The 18,997-nt window shown below is 34.7% G+C and overlaps 4 protein-coding genes, 1 long non-coding RNA gene and 1 pseudogene across 6 annotated transcripts; 3 read left to right on the forward strand and 3 right to left on the reverse strand.

Annotated features, from left to right (window-relative positions):
- The first annotated feature begins 3,510 nt into the window (after positions 1–3,510).
- Positions 3,511–4,173, forward strand: LOC110229824 (annotated as a pseudogene).
- An 89-nt stretch (positions 4,174–4,262) lies between these two features.
- LOC9318272 (40S ribosomal protein S19-1) lies at positions 4,263–5,888 on the reverse strand. Its single transcript, XM_021033292.1, has 4 exons — positions 5,596–5,888; positions 4,916–5,006; positions 4,643–4,826; positions 4,263–4,552 (listed from the first exon to the last, which is right to left on the reverse strand). The coding sequence occupies exons 1-4, from the start codon at positions 5,674–5,676 to the stop codon at positions 4,480–4,482; spliced, it is 429 nt and encodes a 142-aa protein (XP_020888951.1). The 5' UTR covers positions 5,677–5,888; the 3' UTR covers positions 4,263–4,479.
- A 153-nt stretch (positions 5,889–6,041) lies between these two features.
- Positions 6,042–9,328, forward strand: LOC9320368 (probable mitochondrial-processing peptidase subunit beta, mitochondrial). 2 transcript variants are annotated; one of them, XM_021031550.1, is made up of 9 exons: positions 6,042–6,817; positions 7,329–7,493; positions 7,585–7,722; positions 7,806–7,957; positions 8,050–8,158; positions 8,286–8,384; positions 8,508–8,573; positions 8,725–8,836; positions 8,944–9,328. In XM_021031550.1, the coding sequence occupies exons 1-9, from the start codon at positions 6,146–6,148 to the stop codon at positions 9,036–9,038; spliced, it is 1,608 nt and encodes a 535-aa protein (XP_020887209.1). In that variant the 5' UTR covers positions 6,042–6,145; the 3' UTR covers positions 9,039–9,328. The 2 variants fall into 2 exon arrangements, with proteins under 2 accessions (XP_020887209.1, XP_002882205.1); XM_002882159.2 differs by having other exon boundaries at positions 8,725–8,832.
- Positions 9,235–11,494, reverse strand: LOC9318273 (UDP-glycosyltransferase 83A1). The gene is made up of 3 exons (XM_002884256.2): positions 10,469–11,494; positions 9,886–10,309; positions 9,235–9,797 (listed from the first exon to the last, which is right to left on the reverse strand). The coding sequence occupies exons 1-3, from the start codon at positions 10,986–10,988 to the stop codon at positions 9,350–9,352; spliced, it is 1,392 nt and encodes a 463-aa protein (XP_002884302.1). The 5' UTR covers positions 10,989–11,494; the 3' UTR covers positions 9,235–9,349.
- A 1,143-nt stretch (positions 11,495–12,637) lies between these two features.
- Positions 12,638–15,742, reverse strand: LOC9320369 (serine carboxypeptidase-like 25). The gene is made up of 8 exons (XM_002884257.2): positions 15,333–15,742; positions 14,312–14,515; positions 14,055–14,230; positions 13,672–13,971; positions 13,410–13,540; positions 13,225–13,320; positions 13,020–13,125; positions 12,638–12,938 (listed from the first exon to the last, which is right to left on the reverse strand). Exons 1-8 carry the CDS (start codon positions 15,592–15,594, stop codon positions 12,795–12,797), a joined length of 1,419 nt encoding a protein of 472 aa, XP_002884303.1. The 5' UTR covers positions 15,595–15,742; the 3' UTR covers positions 12,638–12,794.
- A 1,250-nt stretch (positions 15,743–16,992) lies between these two features.
- Positions 16,993–18,041, forward strand: LOC9320370. Its single transcript, XR_002333392.1, has 2 exons — positions 16,993–17,293; positions 17,390–18,041. It is a non-coding gene; the product is annotated as an uncharacterized LOC9320370 (long non-coding RNA).
- The last annotated feature ends 956 nt before the right edge of the window (positions 18,042–18,997 follow it).

Raw genomic sequence — 18,997 nt, forward strand, 5'->3', positions numbered from 1 at the left:
AAAATATTCTTTTTAAGTTTGAGTGTTAATTTGTTTTAAATTTTAGTTAAAATCACTTTTAATTTTTAAAAATGAGTTTAAGTATTAAATCTATATTACGTGAAAACCTGCCGAACTTCGAACACCAAAGCTTACGGACCAACTAAGGACAGGATGCCTAGGCGCGGTTAGTTTTCGACGTTTTTAAAATTGAACACTTAAACTAATTTTTAAAAAGTAATAGTGAAATTAACATGGTTTTAGTTAAAAAAATTTAAATAATTTTTTAAAGTGTAAGTGTTTAGATTGTTTTAAACTAATTTTGAAAAGTAATAGTGAAATTAACATGATTTTAGTTAAAAAAAATTTAAATATTTTTTAAATAGTTTTTTAAAGTTTAAGTGTTTAGATTGTTTTAAACTAATTTTTAAAAGTAATAGTGAAATTAACATGATTTTAGTTAAAAAATATTAAATATTTTTTTAAAGTTTAAGTGTTTAATTTGTTTTAAACTAATTTTTAAAAGTAATAGTGAAATTAACATGGTTTTAGTTAAAAAAAATTTAAATATTTTTTTAAAGGTTAAGTGTTTAATTTGTTTTAAACTAATTTTTAAAAGTAATAGTGAAATTAACATGGTTTTAGTTAAAAAAAAATTAATATTTTTTTAAAGTTTAAGTGTTTAATTTGTTTTAAATTAATTTTTTAAGGTAATAGTGAAATTAACATGGTTTTAGTTAAAAAAATTTAAATGTTTTTTTAAAGTTTAAGTGTTTAATTAGTTTTAAACTAATTTTTAAAAGTAATAGTGAAATTAACCTGGTTTTAGTTAAAATAATTTAAATATTTTTTTAAAGTTTAAGTGTTTAATTTGTTTTAAACTAATTTTTAAACGTAATAGTGAAATTAACATGGTTTTAGTTAAAAAAAATTAAATATTTTTTTAAAGTTTATGTGTTTAATTTGTTTTAAACTAATTTTTAAAAGTAATAGTGAAATTAACATTGTTTTAGTTAAAAAAAAATTTAATATTTTTTTAAAGTTTAAGTGTTTAATTTGTTTCAAATTAATTTTTCAAAGTAATAGTGAAATTAACATGGTTTTAGTTAAAAAAATTTATATATTTTTTTAAAGTTTAAGTGTTTAATTTGTTTTAAACTAAAATGTAATAGTGAAATTAACATGGTTTTAGTTAAACAAATTTAAATATTTTTTTAAAGTTTAAGTGTTTAATTTGTTTTAAACTAATTTTTAAACGTAATACTAAAATTAACATGGTTTTATTAATTTTTTTTAAAGTTTATGTGTTAAATTTGTTTTAAACTAATTTTTAAAAGTAATAGTGAAATTAACATGGTTTTAGTTAAAAAAAAATTAATATATTTTTAAAGTTTAAGTGTTTAATTTGTTTTAAATTAATTTTTAAAAGTAATAGTGAAATTAACATGGTTTTAGTTAAAAAAATTTAAATATTTTTTTAAAGTTTAAGTGTTTAATTTGTTTTAAACTAAAATGTAATAGTGAAATTAACATGGTTTTAGTTAAACAAATTTAAATATTTTTTTAAAGTTTAAGTGTTTAATTTGTTTTAAACTAATTTTAAAAAGTAATAGTGAAATTAACATGGTTTTAGTAAAAAAAAATTAAATATTTTTTTAAAGTTTAATTTTTTAATTTGTTTTAAACTAATTTTTAAAAGTAATAGTTAAATTAACGTGGTTTTAGTTTAAAGTTTAAGTGTTTAATTTGTTTTAAACTAATTTTTAAAAAGTAATAGTGAAATTAACTTGGTTTTAATCTTAAAAAAAATATTCTTTTTAAGTTTGAGTGTTATATTTGTTTTAAATTTTAGTTAAAATCACTATTAATTTTTAAAAATGAGTTTAAGTATTAAATCTATATTACGTGAAAACCTGCCGAACTTCGAACACCAAAGCTTACGGACCAACTAAGGACAGGATGCCTAGGCGCGGTTAGTTTTCGACGTTTTTAAAATTGAACACTTAAACTAACTTTAAAAGTAATAGTGAAATTAACATGGTACTTTAGTTAAAAAGTTTAAGTGTTTAATTTGTTTTAAACTAATTTTTAAAAGTAATATTGAAATTAACATGGTTTTAGTTAAAGAAATTTAAATATATATTTTAAAGTTTAAGTGTTTAGATTGTTTTAAACTAATTTTTAAAAGTAATATTTTTTTAAAGTTTAAGTGTTTAATTTGTTTTAAACTAATTTTTAAAAGTAATAGTGAAATTAATATAGTTTTAGTTAAAAATTATTAATTATTTTTCCAAAGTTTAAGTGTTTAATTTGTTTTAAATTTTAGAAAAATCATTTTTTAAAAAAAAATATCTAAATTATTATGATGTATGATTAAAAAAAAAAAAAAGTAAGAAAGAAATCCTACCTGGTAATTGTGAAATCCTCAGGAGTCGTAGTTGTGAAATCCTTAGCATAGCACCAATTCGACGACTATTGCCAACAGCGAACCTCTCTTCGCTATCCTTATGCACGCCAGGGCAATCCTTTACCAAGCCTGCCAATATATCATGCATAAACTAAAAAGTAAGATTATGATTCATGGAGATGGAATCCAAACAAGCAAAAAACAGAAATCGGATTAAGGAGAGCTCTTAACCGCTGTGGAGATCGGTCGAAGAATCTCCGATTGAACAACCTCAGGTTTCTCCATGTCAATTCATTCATCTCCATGCCCTTTTCCCTCTCTTCCGATTCATGGCGACGCGTTTTGGTCCTCTTTTGTGTTACCACGCCGATCACTCTAACAACTCTTAAGGATCATCATCGGGCTTTGACTTCTTCAATATCTGCTAGATGGATCATCATCGGAATTCTCAGAGTTTCAAGAAGAAGAAGAAGAAGATAGAGAGAGTTTTGTCTCTCACGGAAGAAATAGAAGAAGCAAAGTGTTAATTAGGTCAATGTTGTTATTATATATACATACACAAGAGATTACATACAATAGAGCCGTTGGAGGCAAGTTATGTTTCCTTTTTTTAATACAAAGAGAAAAAGGAAATTGCGATCTCAATTTCCTTTTCTTTCTTTCAATGGGCTTTATTTCCTTTTCTTTTTTCTTTCCATGTTTTTTTTATAAAGCATAAGCAGCAGAGATTCTGAGAATTTTATTGATACCAATTTCTCTTCTTGCACAATGAAACGATTTTATTATGTTATGTCACAAAGTTTCAAACATATTGGATCAAAAACGTTACAACATAAATACACCAGTGAACATAACGCCGTGTGATTCATGTTTGAAACCAAAACTAGTTGTTTCTTCTTCTACTTTCTAGTGTGTTTGAATCCAAGTATTTGTTTCTATCTCCCACCAGATAATTCTATGGCATCTTCATTATTAATGGAATCAAATCTCCTCTGCAACCTCTCAAACTCTTCTTTTCTCGTCACTTCAAGATTCTGCCATTCTTCCCATCTCTCTGCAAGCCCTTCTCCTCCTAATAATCGATGCTCATATCTTGTTCTCTAGAATTAATAATCGATGACATAATGAAAAACGAAAACAGAGCAAGAACCCAAGTCAATGACTTGTCTTATGGTCTTCATAGTTGAATGCTAGCTCCAATATCCGCTCATATCAAAATGAACATGGATCCCTTCTTTCAAACTGTTCATCAAAGTGATCACTTATTTTTGTTTTGTTTATGTGAGTGAATCTGCTGAGTTTAATAAAGGTGAAGAATCAACTCATTGCCTGAGTCGATAAGGTTGATGATTCGATCCTCAAAAAACAGAGATGGAGTTGATGGAATCAAATCTCCTCTGCAACCTCTGAAACTCTTTCATGTTAGGATCATGATTCATAAGAGTACTTCAAAGTCCAATGTACGTTGGTACTGGCTGCATCTTCCGCCTAGAGCAACAGAGAGCATCATTGCTGGTTTGGAACAAGAAAGGTCGAGACTATCTCTAAGGAAACCAAAAGCTAGCTATGATGAAGAAAGATGACATCTCTTTGCCTATGAATGGAGATAATACAACAAAGAATATAATGTGATGGAGACCCGTTGTCCGGGAGCTGATCTAGTACATGTGTTTGTAGAATAAATGCAAATTGTCCTGAGAAGAAAAGCAAAGAAGAAATGAGTTTTGGTGATTAAATGTGCAGTCGAAAAATTGGCATAGGTTGACAAGTTGTTCTTATACGAGATTGTGTATATCTAAATGCAGATCCAGTTTATGGAGAAGAAGCAGATTAAGAGAAATCGGCAATACAGAAGGATGAAATTAGCAATTTAGGGTGAAGAAACCATATCCTTAAATTGGAGGAACACAAAAAATACGGAAGAAGACAGATAAGTTTAAATGTTCAAAGCCATCACCAAAAAGATAAAAATTTCTGAACATTATGAGTGCAAGTCTTGAGCATGAAATGGTAACATTTCTTAAAAGTAAAGATAAACACTAAAAGCACAATGGCCTCAAAAGTAGAAGAACAAAAAAAGAACATTCAGGTCTTCAAGGTTCAACTGCAATACGGCCAGCAACCTGGTCCAAATCCCGTTGGCCACTGGAAGTGATTCTTCTTCCTCTGAAAAAAGAACAAGAGTGAATACTATTAGCATTGCTCAAACATCTTTAAGGAGAAACACCTCTAAAGTAGTAGCAGTAGTAATGTTACCCTTTGGTGTCGAGCTCAACAATGTTCATTGTCTCCAACTGCTGGAGGATATGACGGGCAATCCCACCGCTGCTTTTGCAAAAGTGAGGTGGGCGACTACCGTTCCTCTTGCTGCCACCATAGATTCTACGGAAAGCACCAACACCAAGTCCTCCCCTAAGGTAAACCTTCCTAGCCATAGATGCTGCATAAGAAAAACGTTTTGTCAAGTAAAAAAAAAAAACTTAATACGCCTTGAGAAATAGAGACAAACTAGAGAGAAAGGGAGCTTACCAGCTCTGATGTAGTACCAATCAGGGTCATATGGTGCAAGCTCCTTCAACTTTCCGGTCTTCACAATGTCTGTCCATGTGGGAAGCTCGATCTGAAACAAACAAAAGACATTACATTATGGTCTCGTGAAAACCACAAACAAGAAATACCGAACAACTAGAGCTGTCTATCAACAATGGTAAAAAGTGGGAGCTCAACCTTCAATCACTGCACTTGCTAGTCTAAATTGATTCAACAGACATAACAAAGCCAATCACATTAAGAACATCAAGCATTTGAATGGTAAGAAAAATGAAGACAATTGGAAGCCACTAACAATGTCTATTAACAATTACTTACATGTAAACTTAATCTTCAATAAATATTAGCAACATATACAAATTTCACTACATTTAACAGACATTATACAATTCAAAGTACTATGGTCTAAGAGAAATGCTAACCAGCAAAAAAATCAACAGCAACATCTATGAACTATGAAAAAACATTGCAATTTGAGCTTAATTTACAGTTATTTCAATACATAACAATCTAGCAGAACACACCAGATAACAGAAAGTGGATACTTGGGTTGATTCATTTCAGAAAGAGGTTTGATTTGTACATATAAAGCTTCAACAAATAAAGATTGGAACATTTCTACTCTTAACAAAAAGAAAGAAGAGCAATCATCCACTAACCTTGCCAGATCGCTTGAGATGAGAAGCATAAGCCTTGACGAAGTCATGAGGAGAGACGTCTTTCACAGTTTTACCTGCCATGGCTCAAAATATCAATAGACTAATCACTGTTCTTCGTCTGGGATTTTGCCCAACGCAGCTGAATCTCTCTCCGCAAAGACTAGGGTTTTTTATTCTCCATTAACAAAGTTTATATATACGGCCACGGTATTTCGATTAGGGTTTCCTCCCAGATCCGGGTCCAAAACCCGACCCGTTCTCAGCCCACGCTAATGGGCCTTAAATTCTTCATAAAGGCCTTATTATCTCAATTAACAAAGTATGAATAATGTTCTTTGATACGATAATGGGCCTACTACGGCCTTATTATATAAGTTGACTAATATTATGTCGTGAAACGACATCGTCTCAATAGACCTATAACACGTCGACGTTTTATAATTGCTTAACCACTGGCTATTAGTTCGCATCTCGAGTCGTCTCTGCCATTTTTGGCTTTTTAATCAAACCCTAGAGAGATTGAGAGACCGAAGAGAAGCCATCATCAGCAATGGCGATGAAGAATCTACTGTCCCTAGCACGCCGATCTCAGAGGCGTTTGTTTCTCAGTCAAGCCACACGATCTTCCTCTTCCTTCTCAGCTATCGATACGGCGCCGGCTTCCACATCTCCGGCGACACCATCACCTCCGCCGCCGCATGTTATGCCGTACGATCACGCGGCAGAGATTATGAAAAATAAGATCAAGAAGCTCGAGAATCCAGATAAGAGGTTCCTTAAATACGCATCTCCACATCCGATCCTTGCTTCCCACAATCACATCTTGTCAGCTCCGGAGACTCGTGTAACTACCTTGCCCAATGGTCTACGAGTCGCTACTGAGTCAAATCTCTCGGCTAAGACCGCCACCGTTGGAGTCTGGATCGACGCTGGATCTCGGTTCGAGTCGGATGAGACCAACGGAACGGCTCATTTTCTGGAGCATATGATATTCAAAGGCACGGATAAGCGTACAGTGAGAGCGTTGGAGGAAGAGATCGAAGATATTGGTGGTCACTTGAACGCGTATACATCTAGGGAACAGACCACTTATTATGCTAAGGTTTTGGATTCGAATGTGAACCAGGCTTTGGATGTCTTGGCTGATATCTTACAGAATTCCAAGTTCGAGGAACAGAGAATTAACCGCGAACGAGATGTCATCCTCAGGGAAATGCAAGAGGTAATGTATTTATCTCTGTACTTCAAAATCTAAACTTTTTGTTCTGTTCTCGATTTTTCTTTGGTATTTTAAGATTGTATTGGCTTAATTACATGCTGTATAAACAGATTTAACAGTGTTTGGTCCTACGGACCATAGTTTGTGTTTTTTTTTAGTTTCAGTTTCCCTTGTGCCTAAAAATGAAAACTTTATTATGTTCTTAGTTTAGCTGCCTCTTTTTAAGGCTGTATTGGCGTAATCATATGTTGTATAAAGAATTGTTATTGTGCTTTCTTAAATCAATACTCTAAAAATGAAAACTTTGTTCTGTTTTTGATTTATCTCTCGCTTTTTGAGGTTTTATTGACTTAGTAATATGTTGGTCGTATTGTTGTTCGGCAATTTGCATTGGGAGATATTAGAGCGCTTGCTACTATGGTTTACGTGTTTCTTGGAGTTATTTGTTTCTTTAATCAGTTTAAGATAGAATACACACTAAGCTATAGCTTTTTGGTGATTGGTTTTGTCTTAGGTGGAGGGACAAACAGATGAAGTGGTTCTTGACCATTTACATGCCACTGCATTCCAATACACACCCCTTGGGAGAACTATTCTGGGACCTGCTCAAAACGTCAAGTCGATCACCAGAGAGGATCTACAGAATTACATTAAGACTCACTACACAGCTTCCAGGATGGTATAAATTTTGGTTACTTCTTATCATTTCCGACAATCAGCTATTGAAATTTGTTAGGATTCATATGTTTGTTCATCCAAAACAATTTCAGGTGATTGCTGCTGCTGGAGCTGTCAAGCATGAGGAAGTTGTTGAGCAAGTGAAGAAGCTATTTACCAAGTTGTCATCTGATCCGACAACTACTTCTCAACTGGTTGCCAATGAACCAGCTAGTTTTACTGGTTCTGAGGTAAGGACACAACCCATATGATTGATTTTTTTGATGCAATGTTCCATCTTTCTAAATTCTCTTGTCCTTGAAATTCTCCTCAGGTCCGAATGATTGATGACGACCTACCCCTTGCACAATTTGCTGTTGCCTTTGAGGGAGCATCTTGGACTGATCCAGATTCCGTTGCTCTTATGGTTATGCAAACTATGTTGGGTTCTTGGAACAAAAATGTTGGTGGGGGAAAACACGTGGGGTGAGTTTGCTCTCTGACTAATATTTCTAGCCATGAATTCAAGGAGAAGCTTTTTTGCAATGTGTTGATGAACATTATATTTCTGTGTGCAGTTCTGACCTGACCCAGAGGGTTGCCATTAATGAAATAGCAGAAAGCATAATGGCATTCAACACCAACTACAAGGATACTGGACTGTTCGGTGTTTATGCAGTTGCCAAGGTCAACCCAGAACTCCCTAGCTAGCTTAGTTGTTATCTCTTTGTTGAATTTCTTGATATAGGCAGTTTCATCTCATGAATGCCTCGTATAATATCTCTTTTAACAAATTGAAAGGTACTTTTTCCAGGCCGATTGCTTGGATGATTTGTCATATGCCATTATGAATGAGGTAACCAAGCTGGCCTACCGAGTTTCAGACGCTGATGTGACACGTGCACGAAATCAGGTTAAACGCCCAACTGTTTTTTCTCTCTTTCCCAAGATTCAGCTTTAAGCTAGTTACATATGTGATCTGTTTAAAGCTTGTAGATAGATTTTAAATGCCAATTGATTTTAAATTTCGCTGCAGCTGAAATCATCATTGTTACTTCACATGGATGGAACCAGCCCAATTGCTGAAGATATTGGTCGTCAGGTATGCAATGAATCATCTAAGCATCTTGATTTAGAACTTATAAGTTTGTAAATGCATTGGTCAAAGATAACAGTCCTTAGCTTTCCTTATAGTTGGTGCTTGTCTTCAAAATCATTCTTATAAAACGCCTGGATTTTTGTTCTAAATGCAGCTGCTGACCTATGGGCGTAGAATCCCAACCGCTGAACTCTTTGCTAGGATCGATGCTGTTGATGCCAGCACGGTAAAACGTGTTGCCAACAAATATATCTATGACAAGGTAAGTTATATCTTTCCCTCCCTCTATCTCTCTATCCTCCAGGGTTTAGACTGCTAAACAAGAGTACAAAACTCAACAGTGATTAAGGGGATGTTTTGGGATTATGTGCAGGACATTGCAATCTCAGCCATTGGTCCAATCCAAGATTTGCCAGACTACAACAAGTTCAGACGCAGAACCTACTGGAACCGGTACTAAGGCTCTGAAATAACGGTCACAGAACCGCAAGGTTCGCCCACGGGGAGATTCCGTAGGCGGAGAGAGCAGAACAAGGTGATGATGGATTCATTATTTTTGAGTTTTTCTTACTGTATCTCCATAATTTACCATCATCGCTGGTAAAATAAGTGTACCATTTACTCTTTATCCTCTACTGGAAAAATGCTAGAGATCCTCTTTTTTTTTTTGTTCTCTTCATAATTTTCCCATACACACTAATAAGTTGTTTGATGTTTGGTTGAAAACTTGAATTGGATACATTTCATTTCTTCTTGCATTATTCCGTTTACAAATTTTATCAATACACTTGTGATTTGATCCAGTTGACAAATTTATTAAGATTCTCACAAGAAATTCCATCTTTTGCAACACTTTTCATCACAACCTCTTTAATCTTCATAGCTCGTTCTTTATACTCTCCATAGTCACTCATGATCTCATCGATCTTCTTCTTCACCTCTAACCTCGGAACCACTCCTCGTTCGTCTCTCTCAACTCCTAATCCAATCTTCCACACATCGCATATATATGCTTTGTTGATAAATTGGTCTGCAAGATAAGGGATGCATAGAAATGGTATACCATTTTGGGCTCCTTCCAGAGTTGAATTCCATCCACAATGGCTCACGAAACATCCAATGGCTCCACAAAAAAGAACCTCCCGTTGTGGAGCCCATCTCACCACTTTGACTCGATCCGACACGAGTTTGATTGTTTGTTGATCACCAGTGACCCACAAAACTGGCCTGTTGAATGGATCAACATAACTTATTAGATAATAGACAAAGTAGAATAAACCGGAAACACAAATCCCGGTTATGTCCAAATCCTTACCTCTTGGTAAGCTCTAGACCAATTGCTAGCTCTTCTAATTGAACGTCGCCCATAACCCCAAAACTCCCAAAGGCAACATATATCACCGAACCGGGAATCTGCCGGTCCAACCAATCCAAACAATCCCGGTCCTGAGGCAAAAAGCTTCCTAGTGACATGGACCCCTCCTGCAGACTATGACCCCAACCAATGGGCCCAATCGGTAATATTTTCAGGCCTAATCGAAATGCTGCCGTTTCGAGTTCATAGACAGAGTTACACAACAACCAATCCGTTGACTCGATTGAGTTATTGTTTTGAAGCATAAGTTGGAATATGTTCTTCTGAGATTCTTTGTTCTTCAGACAAACCCACACAAACTTGTCTGTTTCCATCTTTGGCATCCCGGGAGATAACTGAATTGTCTTATTTACCCTCACAGTCCCTACATAAAGAAACAATTAGCTAAATTACGCATCTTTTTCATAATTCTTCTACCAATGAATCATCAAATAAAATCAAACAAAACAATTTTCCTAAAACATCACTAAATATGATACTGAGGGAGTATTAAATTTTGAAACAAAAGGTTGTTTGTTCTTACCATCAAAATCTATGAGACCATCATCAATAAGTTTTTGAATACTAAATCCAAGAACCATAGACGCAGCCGCGGCAGGACAAAACGCGGCGCGTCTGATCCCAAACTTAGCTGCAACTTCGATTGCCCATCCCAAGCTCTGATCCGCTACAACGCAGCTAATGATTGTACCGCAGCTGCCACCGCTAGTTTCCGCGATCAATTCCTCTACTTTTTTAGGCATAAAACGCAAAACAGACTCCGACAACTTCCCTGGAATGTTCCTCTCTTCTGGTGAATCTTCTAAACCGTCGGGGATTGAAACAAGATTGATCCCATCCCCAACATAATCTTCATGAGATGAATTGGGTAAGGAATTGATGATGCGATTATGGTTAAACTCGGTGTTTATGAATGTAATTTGGATTCCTTGTTTCGCAAGGTAACGTGAGAAACTCATTAGAGGAAGAACATGACCTTGTGCTGGGTAAGGTATGACCACAACATGTGGCCTTCCCATTCTTTTATTTAAGTTATTATCCATATTTATTTTGAGTTATTGTCTATAAGAAAAATCATTCATTTATAGGAAAATTTAGAAGATTAATACGGGATGAATCGACAACTAACTCTAATTGATTTTTGTCGTTTTTCTTTCGGAATCAAGACAAATTTGATCCCAAGTTTGACTTGTGTATCAAAAGAGAGCAAATGAGCTTAGTTTATTGTAAGTAAAAAAAAAACATTAGATAACCATAACACCAAAGTCCCAATATTTTTGTCTTTGTAGAAAGCAACAGCAAAATAATCATGGTACATAACCAACGATTAACATTAAATTAATTCATTTCGTGAAAAAAAAAAACATTGAAAATCAATTACCAACAATACAGACTTATAGGTTTTGGATGATTTCTGTATAAGATCTACCCATTACAAAGATCTTGGAATCAACACGTAAACATTATACTGTAATTTTAAACTAAAGTACTCTATATGTTGTAAATGTTCATACAAATTGAGATGATCTGTTTCGTTACTAACTGGTAAAGTGACATATCTTTTTCCAATTTGGGATAAAAACATTTATGTCATTGAGTTGTCACAACAACTTATGTAATAAGTATCAAAAATATATATAGCTTATGTCAGAAACAATAAGAATGTGAATATGAACCTGTATATAAACACAGCACGAAGACTCAAGAAATATATCTATCTCTTTCTCTTGCTTCGTTCTCTCTTCATTGTTGTCTATCTCTATTGCTTCGTTCTCTATATATCGCTTTTTTTTCTCTATTGCTTCGTTCCTTGCATTCTTGGAAGAATGGAACTAACAATCCAAGAGAATGGTGCAACCCTTTCAGCAACCTTCCATTGCACGTTTGAGAATAATCTCGTTTCTCCCATTGAAGCCAGACTCACCATCTCCACCGTAAGATTTTCAAACCCTGCCATCGCAATCAGAAACTCGACCACCCATTCTTTGCTTTAATTTTTTTCTTATCTTTTGCTTATGTTTTGGTTATTTTCTTCTTATTATTTAGTTATCTTTTGTCAATTATTTTCTTTTTTCATTTCTCAAATTTTCAGTAATTGTTGACACAAAAAAAAACAGTAATTATAATGTCTTGATATAATAGTAGCTAAAAGTAATTTGTTGGTTTGTTGGTTCTTGAATAGATAGTAGAAGTCCAATTGTCTATAATTAACTAGATATTAAGTTTTAGTTAATTGATGGTTCAGATATCGGTCATCAGTCTTTAAGACATGCATATAAGGAGACTCTTATATATAATTCTTACACGCAATCACGGTGGATGTAGCATACTTTAACCGCGACGGATTGAGTCAATGTCTCGTAGTAACAGGAAAATATATCGAGGCAGCTGATATTGCTGGCACTCTTGTGAAAATTGTGAACGCTGATTCAAGGTTGAGGCTTCTTGAATCCAAGCAGTGAGAATTCATCTACATGTCAGAGGGATAATTTTGACTCACAAGGAATCAGAATGGACAAGTATGATAGGAATGACATTGCCGCGGGAACACTCATGGTTTTTGTCGACGTGAATGCTCCATTTCCACTTCAACCAACAAGGGTCACGAAGTTTCGGTAGTTACCTTTATTATCGGTTAATGCATTTTCGTGTGAACATGGGAAACAAATTGATGAAGGCCTTTAGGAGAAAGTAAACGGAAAAAACAATCATAGGCTAAATAATTAAATACTTGTTGTCAATAATAGACTAAGACTTAATTAAATACCATCTCATAACCCAAACTTTACATTTTCTTTTCTCTCGGGCATGATTTAAAATGTTACAATCTCTCTCGACTTCAATGTTTTTCAAGCCTTTGGAAGTGGCTTGCCTCTCAAGAAATACTTAAATAGCTCAAAAGCAGCACGTGGCTTGAACAATGGCACCTCGTGACCTGCTCCTCTCACTGTCACGAACGTTAGTCCGTCGTACACTTCCGTCCATCCGCCGACCTATATCCACGATTTCGGTTCAAATCGATTACTTTGTTAAACCGGAGATAACCAAACAAGATTAGGGTTCACATTACACACCTGTTTCTTGACATACCAAGGATACCAAGGAAGTTTGGTACTCAAACTAAGTCTTGCTAGTGAGTATCTAGTAGCTGTCACTGGTACAACTGAATCGACGTCACCACTGCACCGGGACCATAAAAATATCACGGGTTATATATAACAGTCAGTCGCTAAATTTCACAACAATATTTTTGCAAAAAATAAACCAAAAATTGCAGACCTGAAAACCCAAACTCTAATCCCGCCGGCAATCATTTCCCGGTATATAGGGAGAACCGTTGAATCTGTATCATTCCAATTCCGGTTTAGCACCTCACTGCCACACAAAATAAAACAATTCTAACTTAAAGACCAATTTTATTGTTCAACAAAAATATTTAACACCATCTCAATTTTGGTACGAACCTGCAAGCAGTCCATTTATACGGAATCTTGGTGGTATTGGCATGAAGAGCTTTCTGAACATCAGGCCGGTTATAATAGATCTCTGCATATCTCTCGGTACATGGATCATAACCGGAAATTTTCCTCAATACCTACTCCCAATAACCGGAAGATGAAAATTATTCAAAATTAAACCATAGATAACCAGAAATACTTTATCACATTGAAACAACATAACCGGATCAACCAAGTTAAAGAAGAAACAGAGGAGATAAATTCTTACGGAGTGGGGAAGGTGAGGGAGCCGCATACTCCGGCGGCCGGAAGAACCAGTGTAGCCACCACCACCGTCACTTGACTTGTTACACGGCGGTGCATAGATGTTGTACTGATCGATGTTACCAAACTCCTGCTCCATTGCGTAAGAATAAAGCGTTTCGCATTCATCAGATTCCTTCTGGCGACTAAAATCGCAAGTGTTTATCAACTGATGATACGTCCTATCAGAGATCATCGCGTGGCTCCACCAATACGACACCGTTCCCAGGTTATCATAGTGATTGTCTGTCACCGCGTTTCCAACCTATAAAACGGAGCGGTTTCAAACGCGGAATTTCGAAATTTTTTGGTAATGGAAACAGAGGATTTTGATTTCTTAATTATTACCATGATTCCTTTGAGATTTAACGGATTCTTTGATCGTTTGTTGTAATTCATGATCTCTTTGGCGAGCTGAGGAACGTAATGTCCGGCGTAACTCTCGCCGGTGATGTAGATTTCTCGGTTGTTGTATCTCGGAAACCGGTGCAGCCATTGAATAAGAAACTGAAGTGAATCTTTGGCTGCAAAACAGAGAAACAGAGTCTCAATAACCGAAAACCGGTTAAGCAAAACCGTAGAGGGAGTTGGTTTGGTTTAATTACCGGTACGGCGATCACCGGTGTTGAATAGATCGGAGGAGCGGTTAGTGTAAGAGAAGCCAACGCCGGCGGGAGCTTCGAGGAACAAGAGATTGGAGATTGAGTTCCAAGGGAACTTGTTGAGATACAAACCGGAACCACCTTTGCTTATCCTGAATGGTCCAATCTCCTCCGACGCACCGTACGCTACCGACGAACATCCCGGTCCTAATAATAATTAAATGTAAATTTTAAATTAGAGTTCATTAATTTTTTTTCATGATTAACACTAATAATTAAAAAGGAGAATTGGAATAGACTGATAGAGTTTGATAGGTGTTGTTGAGTAATTTACCCCCAAAAAAATATTACTAACAAATTTGATAGAAGTTGAATTTAAGTGAACAAAAAGAGACCAAAAGTTGGTTGTGTATTTAATAGCGTCTCAATGTCAGTTTGAAAATTGCATTTAATGATATAACTTTTTCAGCAATTACAAGATAATTTTGTCTATATCATACGTATCTAACAAGAAAATACAGCGATCTATTGAATGCATGCATAATAAACTAAGCATTACGATATCATATTATACATGTATCTAATATATATAGATGTCGCATTATTGTAACGACAAGCTGTATAATCTAGACGAATCATAAAAAAAGTTCAAAGTATTTTATACTCGATATTATTTGAGAAATATGGGCTCAAATAAATGGTGAGTCTCCATTAGTAGTTAGGGCATTATCCCCATGCCTAAGTAGGCCAAATCCAAAAATAGTAAATTAGATAAATATAAATAAAATAGATAAATAAGTCCAGTTTCATGGATAAAGAGTGGTTTATAAATAACTAGAAACATTTACAAACGAATTTACGACAAACCCATTCAAGAAGTGTGACAGAGATTAGTTGGTTAGCTAAAAATAGATCTAGCGAAATTTATAATGTTGTTGAGTAAATAAATCAGTTTCCAAAAAAAAGCTAATAATCACAAAAAGAATGTATAAAAAATGAAAACAAATGTTTGGTAAAAATTAACCTCCGTTCAGCCAAATTACGAGAGGTTTGGAGAGAGGGAGGTCAGAAGCTTCGGTGAGCCAGTAAAAGAGTGATCTTCCGGAAAGTTTATCGACGGTGACATAGCCGGAAAACTGCTCGAACGTGACGTTAGGCTGACCTGGAAGTGACGTAATTCGGTCAGCCTCTGCTTCTTTCTCTCCTCCTGTTGGAATTCTTCCTTGAGATGTCATTACAAGTATGGCCATGAGAGTGGTGAAAATTACGTGTTTTGCCATTGCCATGGCCAGAAAGAAGGAGAAAAGGAAATCTAGAGAGTGTCGGAGACTTTTGAGATTGGCTTCTACAGTTCTACCTTTAGCTTGTCTTAAATAGAGAGAGAGAGATATAGACGAAATGAGGATAATATTTAAATGACATTGAAATGTTTTATAATAATAAAAATATATATAGTTTGGAAACAAATTAAGTTATTCAGTATTATATTAACTCCAAGATAATGGAAAGGTAACTAAAATTTTAAAGCTGAAAAAATAATTGTTTTGGCAGTTTGATTAGTACAATTGACTCAAAAACTTGTATCCTAACTCTAACTCATGTAATACCAATTTGCATAATTTGTACTTCGCAGCAATATGTTATCAAACGGCATAAAACCATGACATGGACACTTGCGGTTTAAGTGCTATGTTTCTTATGCTAATGCTAATGTGGTGTTAGAATAGTCAGATATTAATATCTTTAATTATTAGGTTGGAGACTTGGAGTTCTCTCTTTTCTTGGCGTAGGTTTGCGTCTATCTTCCTGAAGCTATTTTTATGTAGAAAACATATTTGAGAAAAAAGGATAAATAATTGCGAAAAAATGGGTGATGGTAAAAAATGGCCCACCAATAGTATCAGTGACAGTAACTTTATGAATATGGAAGAAGATACAATGATGACTTCAATGTCACCACCAGCTTGTAATAGTAAATACGTTATTTGATATGACAGAGCATTAAATCAATCGTGTGTGTCCATATATACATACACCACATGCATGTACACATTCAAACAACAAAAACTCCAAGAAATGTGTGGTCAAGTGTGTTAAAACGATATGATAGAAATACTAAATTGATAATTTCCAAAAAGTAACTTAAAGTAGGTAAAGCATATGAGCTACATATGTCATAACATTTGCACCATCATTTATCTTATGATATATATATGAACTAGTTGCCTTCGCCTTGGATTACCAGATAGCTGATGCCTTCGATAGTAATTCAGAACCTGCTGGTGGTCTTAATCCATAAAGTTTATAGCATTTGTAAAGTGTGCGTATTTCTCCTAAGGCATGCAAATTGGTCTCTGAACAAGTCTTTGGGCATTTTGTGTTGCCACACAAAAGCAAAGTTTTCCATTGAACCTAAAATTGGAATTACACTATCCAATGTTCTCAACATGACTTGAATTCTGAAAGATTACATTAAGAGCACCTCCAATAGGAGGTTGTAAGCAAATTTTTGTGAGGTTCTTTTGGTTTATTGGAATAAAAATAAATTAAAAAGGCAAATTAAGAAGAGAGGTGGTTCTCTCTGGAGAGATTTGGGAACACAAGAGAGACGGGTACGTGGCGGTCGTTCATTGGCTGTTGCATTTTAATAAAAGGAAGAAAAAAAACGCCTTTTGTACTTTGTTTTCATCGATTTTTTTTGCCCTACTTTCTATCTCTCTCGGGCGATTTGTGCGATGGCGGAATCCGATAAATCACAGGGTGATGCATTGTTTTCCGATGAATCCTATGATGGAGAGTGAAATTAAAGGTGAAATTATGGTGGGTGAGAGGTATTTCATCCGGAACCCTAGAATTTGTGATCTTCAACGGGAAAAATGACTTCAACTCCGTCTGCCGGTCGTGAGCTCCCGAATCCGCCGTCCGACGGCTTTTCCAATCTCCGATTTTCCATAACAGTAACTCCTCGTTTCTTCATGGGATAAGGTCCCTTTCTTTGGCTTTTACTGATTTAATTGAAGTCTCTTCTTCTTCTAAAGCTTTTTTTTGTTGTTCTGTTGTTGTGTGTTTGCTACAATTAAGCGTGTGAGATTGTATGATGTGAGCACCAATTCGTTGAAAGGGGAGTTCTTACATGGCGGAGCAGTGCTCGATTGCTGTCCGACGGTGCTCTCTCTTATCTCTACTCCCTGCTTTTTTGTGTGGTTTAGGCTTTGTAGTTTGAAATGAGGTTTTTGTGGTGATGAAGAACAATATTATCCAAGTTAGCCAGTTTTGAAGCGAGATTCTTTTGTGAATTTGGATTTCTTTAGTCCTAAACATTTAATCTTACAGTACTGAAATAAAATGTCTATACAGTTTGCAAGCTAATCTCAGTGTTGTGAAGAGACTGGTTGGTATAAGAATGTTTCCACTCAGGCTAATAAAATGTCTACTCTTCACTTGGTCCTCCGTCTCTGTGGTGGTTTCTAAATCTCGTCTCTCTTATGGTTTAAGAAGTTCATGTCTCGTTTGTTTTAAAACTTTGGTGGTTTGTGTTTTTGGGGCCTTGTAAAGCTCATTAGAAATAATTGATGAACTATGTTTCCATTCTTATCTCCTCTGTTCTTTTTAATGACAAATCGAACTTCTTCTCTACTGGAATTATATCCTACTTGTCTCTTTATCATCGTTGGTTTTTACATGATCTGTGCTTGTTTTGTTTAATAAGTCTGAAATGTGGCTCGACTCTGTTTCCGTGTTGGCCTTGGTAGATGTAGCGAAATTGTTTAGCATTTAGCGTTGTTACTTAATACCTACACTCGTTTATCTTCTTGAGGGTATGTGAGTTAACAAGAACATTAAAAATGCTTGTGAAGTGCCCCACGCTTTAGAAGAAACGTTCATAGCAATTTAAAAGCCATGTCCCAGCAAAAACAAGGGACATTAAACAATGGCATAACACATAAAATAAGTGAAAATAGTTTATATGGTTTGAAAAAAAAAAATTGTCAAAAATCTGGAATATGATGGGCATTTGAAATCGCATTCGTGATCATGATATGTATCAATAATTGAAAGCTGATTTGGTTGAACATATATGACAAAAATTTCGCAACAATCAAGAGTACAACTAATCTTTATTCCGGTTTTGTTTTTGCAAATATTTTTTTAAATGTTTGAAAATAATGTATGTTTAATATTTTTATGAATTGCAATAATTATTGTTTTATAAAACAAAAAATTTTATAAATTTTTTTTTCTAAGAGAACCCCACTAGAGAACCTACCATTGGACACAGAAAAATTAAAAAAAAAAACAAAAGTTCTCATCAAACATTTTCTTAAAATTTATAATAAAAATTTTGAGAGAGCTCATAGAGAGAACTCCTCCATTGGAGATGCTCTTAGAAATATTGAGAGATTGTTATCTTTAAAATCCAACTGAATTGAAGGGGAAAAAAGAGACAAACTTTACTTTCTTTAACACTTCGATGCTTATCCAATGTGAAATTGAATAAAAAAGCCAAATTATTTTCTTGAAATGCATAAAACAAAGGAACGAAAACAAAAACAAAATCTGAGCTAAAACTACTAAATATATTTGTGCAATCAGCTATAGAAAAACGAGACATTTTGCCCTATACATTAAAGAAATTCCGGCCAGGGGATAATACTCCACTTATGTTTAATTAAATATCACCACTTCAAA

Source organism: Arabidopsis lyrata (genome assembly GCF_000004255.2).
Source record: "Arabidopsis lyrata subsp. lyrata unplaced genomic scaffold ARALYscaffold_3, whole genome shotgun sequence".
Taxonomy (NCBI): Eukaryota; Viridiplantae; Streptophyta; class Magnoliopsida; order Brassicales; family Brassicaceae; genus Arabidopsis; species Arabidopsis lyrata.

Coding starts and splice junctions, on each gene's coding strand:
- LOC9318272 (XM_021033292.1), bottom strand. CDS start 5,676: ATGGCAGGTAAAACTGTGAAAGACGTCTCTCCTCATGACTTCGTCAAG. Junction 5,007..5,595: donor ATCTCAAGCGATCTGGCAAG/GTTAGTGGATGA, acceptor TGTTTGTTTCAG/ATCGAGCTTCCCACATGGAC. Junction 4,553..4,642: donor GTTGAGCTCGACACCAAAGG/GTAACATTACTA, acceptor TTCTTTTTTCAG/AGGAAGAAGAATCACTTCCA.
- LOC9320368 (XM_021031550.1), top strand. CDS start 6,146: ATGGCGATGAAGAATCTACTGTCCCTAGCACGCCGATCTCAGAGGCGT. Junction 7,958..8,049: donor GGTGGGGGAAAACACGTGGG/GTGAGTTTGCTC, acceptor TTCTGTGTGCAG/TTCTGACCTGACCCAGAGGG. Junction 8,385..8,507: donor TGACACGTGCACGAAATCAG/GTTAAACGCCCA, acceptor ATTTCGCTGCAG/CTGAAATCATCATTGTTACT.
- LOC9318273 (XM_002884256.2), bottom strand. CDS start 10,988: ATGGATAATAACTTAAATAAAAGAATGGGAAGGCCACATGTTGTGGTC. Junction 10,310..10,468: donor TGGTCTCATAGATTTTGATG/GTAAGAACAAAC, acceptor TTCTTTATGTAG/GGACTGTGAGGGTAAATAAG. Junction 9,798..9,885: donor GGTCTAGAGCTTACCAAGAG/GTAAGGATTTGG, acceptor TCCATTCAACAG/GCCAGTTTTGTGGGTCACTG.
- LOC9320369 (XM_002884257.2), bottom strand. CDS start 15,594: ATGGCAATGGCAAAACACGTAATTTTCACCACTCTCATGGCCATACTT. Junction 13,321..13,409: donor TATAAATGGACTGCTTGCAG/GTTCGTACCAAA, acceptor TTTGTGTGGCAG/TGAGGTGCTAAACCGGAATT. Junction 12,939..13,019: donor CTTGGTATGTCAAGAAACAG/GTGTGTAATGTG, acceptor TCGTGGATATAG/GTCGGCGGATGGACGGAAGT.